Raw genomic sequence first — 3192 nt, 5'->3', positions numbered from 1 at the left:
TTTTTTTTTTTTTTTTCCTGTCTTGGATTCTGTGTTCTGTGTAGTCCCAGAACATCTTCCCGGTTCTCACTGAAACTTTCACTTGCTCTTTCACCTCCTGACTGCCAGACTTGGCTTTTTCATGGGCAAAGACGGGAGGTGTCAACCAGCCAGCCAGTGTGGTGGCATTAAACACCAGTGAGAGCCTTCACTGCCTAGGGGGGATCTGATCAGCTCTTGGACAATCGCTTCTTGCCGTTGACGTTAGCCAAGTTGTTTTGGAGAGGTGATTTGTTCCTCTCTTAAAGCTGTTGGGACAGTGACGCAGCTGTCCCCAGCAGTGCTGTGGCAGAGCACACAGGACAACAAAATACCCTGTGTCTCTCGCGTGCTGCTTTTTAGGATGAAGTACATTGAGACTGAGCTGAAGAAGAGGAAGGGAATTGTGGAGAACGAGGAGCAGAAGGTGAAGCTTAAGAATGCCGAGGACTCTTTGTATGAGCTGCCAGAGAACATCCGTGTCTCCTCTGCCAAGAAGACCGAGGAGATGCTGTCCAACCAGATGCTGAGCGGCAGTCCTGAAGTGGACCTGGGAATTGAGTATGTGGTTCACAGATCTGTGGTTGTGGCCCGAATTGCCGGGATCAGCAGCTGCTGGTGGGCAGAGCAGCAGGCTGGCTGGGTCAGACAGCCCCAGTTTGGCTCTGTGGTGGAGCTGAGCCTTGTTCTGCATCAGCGCTGTATCTAGCGCAGCGTGTTCTGCACAGGGATAGGGCTCCAGTGCAGCTCCATCATATGACTTTTGGGAAAAAGTTCTCAATTCTTGTGACTTGAATCTAGCAGCTTGCTGGAGGAATAGTTTATGCCCTGCACTGTGAGAGGAGGTGCTAAAGATGTGAGCTTCCCTTCTGCCTTTGAAACAAAGCGTCTGTCTCAAAAAACACATCAAATACCATAGCCGTGCTGTGACCACCCCAAAATCCATCCACTTAGCCCTTTTGTGCCTGCTACCCTTTCTAAATACACGAGTATTTTTTCCTTTGTTTTTCTTCTAGTGCAAAAATAAAAAACATCATCTCAACTGAAGAGGCCAAGGCCAAACTGCTGGCAGAGCAGCAGAACAAAAAGAAAGACAGTGAGACTTCCTTCGTTCCCACTAACATGGCTGTGAACTATGTCCAGCACAACAGATGTAAGTGTCACGTAGCTCTGCTGCCCCAGGGGTGACCCCCCCCCTCTGCGGAGGACAAGCCATCAGTTGGGACAGAGTCTGATGCAAGAGGAATTAGTTTGTGTACTAGCACCAGCAGCTGTCTGATCCCTTTGTCTGGGATGCTCATCCAGACCCCATCTGGCTTGGTGTTTTTCTTCCATCCATCAGCAAGGAGAGGGACATATGACTCATGCCTTGACTTTCTGCTCCTGAGCTCCCAGCTGACACTGCCTCATAAATTTCAAGATTTTTTTCTTTAAGTTGTGCTTGAGCATGTGCTGGAAATGCCTCTTCTGCGAGTTTAAACGATGGTTTATAACTGAGAGAATCCATTTTGTAGGCTGCCAAAGCAGACAGGTGGCCAGGCAAACACAGACCTTATGAGACAGGAGATGGGAATTAATTTCCGGGAGAGCCTCTCATACCGCAGCCATCTGGAGGAAGGGCAGCCTTCTGCTGCCTCTAACCATGCTTACAGCGGTGATTTGGAGCCAGATTTGTGTGTTCCGACAGAAATTAAGAGTCTTTGGGCCAATTCTGATGAAATAGTGCTACTGACGTTTGCTGTCTCCCATCTTGTGCATATTGATTACCCATAGAAACCAGTTATAGGAGCGATTGTTCTGAGGTTCTGTCATTTCTGCTGAAGATCAGTGGTAACAAATGCCGTAGAAGTATGTCTGTCTGAATAACGCTGCTCCGGGTAGTGTTCCTGATGTATGTTTTCCTTCTTTCAGTTTATCATGAGGAGCTAAATGCACCGGTGCGAAGGAACAAAGAAGAGCCAAAGCCCCGTCCTCTGAGAGTGGGGGATACGGAGAGGCCAGAACCTGAGCGTAAGTTCCTAGTGTGGAATGTCTGAAGGAGAGACACTAAAACTCTTCAGGGGTCTTGCACAGAGAGATGATCTAGCTCTTCTTACCTTCTCTTCTCTGGGTGCCCTGAGACAGTGGGGAGATGGAGCAGTCTAAGTCCGAGAGAGGCTATTGCACTTGATGGACCCCTAGTAGGTCGCACACAAAGCTGCTCGGGTGGAGGATGTCTTTAGAGATGCCCGAGGGTGGGGTAGCAAAGGTCACACCTCAAACGTGTTGCCAGAGGGGTGGCAGGGGTTTGATGGAAGCTGGAATAGCAAGGGGTGCGAGGGTGGGGAGCACGGACAGTAAAGCAATAACCTTTCACAGAGCAAGGGGCTGTGTCCGGGAGGTGGAGGAGCTGAGGAAATGTCTCCTGTGAAAGGACAGGAAATAATATTTCCTTCTTTCTTTGGAAGGGTCTCCTCCAAATCGCAAACGTCCCCTCAATGAAAAAGCCACAGATGATTATCACTATGAGAAATTCAAGAAGATGAATAGACGATACTGATGGACGTGGACATTGTTCTTATCTTCCACTAATAAAGGATTTGGGGTCACTGACCTGAAATGGAGCTGGGAGAGTCGCTGCCTTCACATGCTGGTGTCATCTACAAAGCTTTTCTTGTGATCTTGTAGTGAATCAGTTTGCAGGTGATTGTGAACTCTTCGGTCAGTAAAATCTTGTATATAACTTATTTTCAGTTATAAAACTTCTTTTGCAAGAACCTGGGTGGTGTTTTTTAGCGAGGAAATAAACCTGTTTTTACGGATTCTTTTATCCTTTTAAAAAACACACACACACGAGAGATCTGTAAGAGCAGCAGTGCTCTTTGCCTTGTAAATAAAGCGGGAAGGTGTCAAGCCTTGCTTGGATGTCACTTGGTAAGCGATGTCTTTGTTCCCGAGGGCCTTTGCTGGGCCGTGCGTGTAAGGCCGAGACGCTGGGGGATTGTCAGCGCACTCTGACTTGCAGCTGCGGTGTCGAAAACCACATCTGTCATTCTGATTGTTGTCTGTCCTTGTGTTCTTGGCAAGCGGCACATCTGTGTTGGGATTACGTAGGTCCGTGGTAGACTCGGAGGCACCGTATTGAACGCGGTTGGGATTCCTGCCCTGCTGCGGGAAACATCAAAGCACAGAGGA

General features: G+C 48.5%; 1 protein-coding gene across 1 annotated transcript in view; it reads left to right on the top strand.

The window, feature by feature from the left end:
- The window catches only part of LOC104494512 (chromosome unknown open reading frame, human C9orf78), a gene marked incomplete at its 5' end in the record, with an annotated part of 4095 nt that extends 1328 nt beyond the window's left edge, over positions 1-2767 (top strand). Inside the window, 4 exons of the mRNA XM_010137363.1 lie at positions 382-579; positions 1035-1171; positions 1930-2028; positions 2466-2767. Coding sequence (XP_010135665.1) covers positions 382-579; positions 1035-1171; positions 1930-2028; positions 2466-2557 — 526 coding nt within the window. The remainder of the gene's footprint in view (positions 1-381; positions 580-1034; positions 1172-1929; positions 2029-2465) is intronic.
- Positions 2768-3192: the final 425 nt, after the last annotated feature.

Source organism: Buceros rhinoceros, unplaced genomic scaffold (assembly GCF_000710305.1).
Source record: "Buceros rhinoceros silvestris isolate BGI_N320 unplaced genomic scaffold, ASM71030v1 scaffold37645, whole genome shotgun sequence".
Lineage (NCBI taxonomy): Eukaryota > Metazoa > Chordata > Aves > Bucerotiformes > Bucerotidae > Buceros > Buceros rhinoceros.
This window is presented reverse-complemented; position numbering and strand designations above follow the sequence as displayed.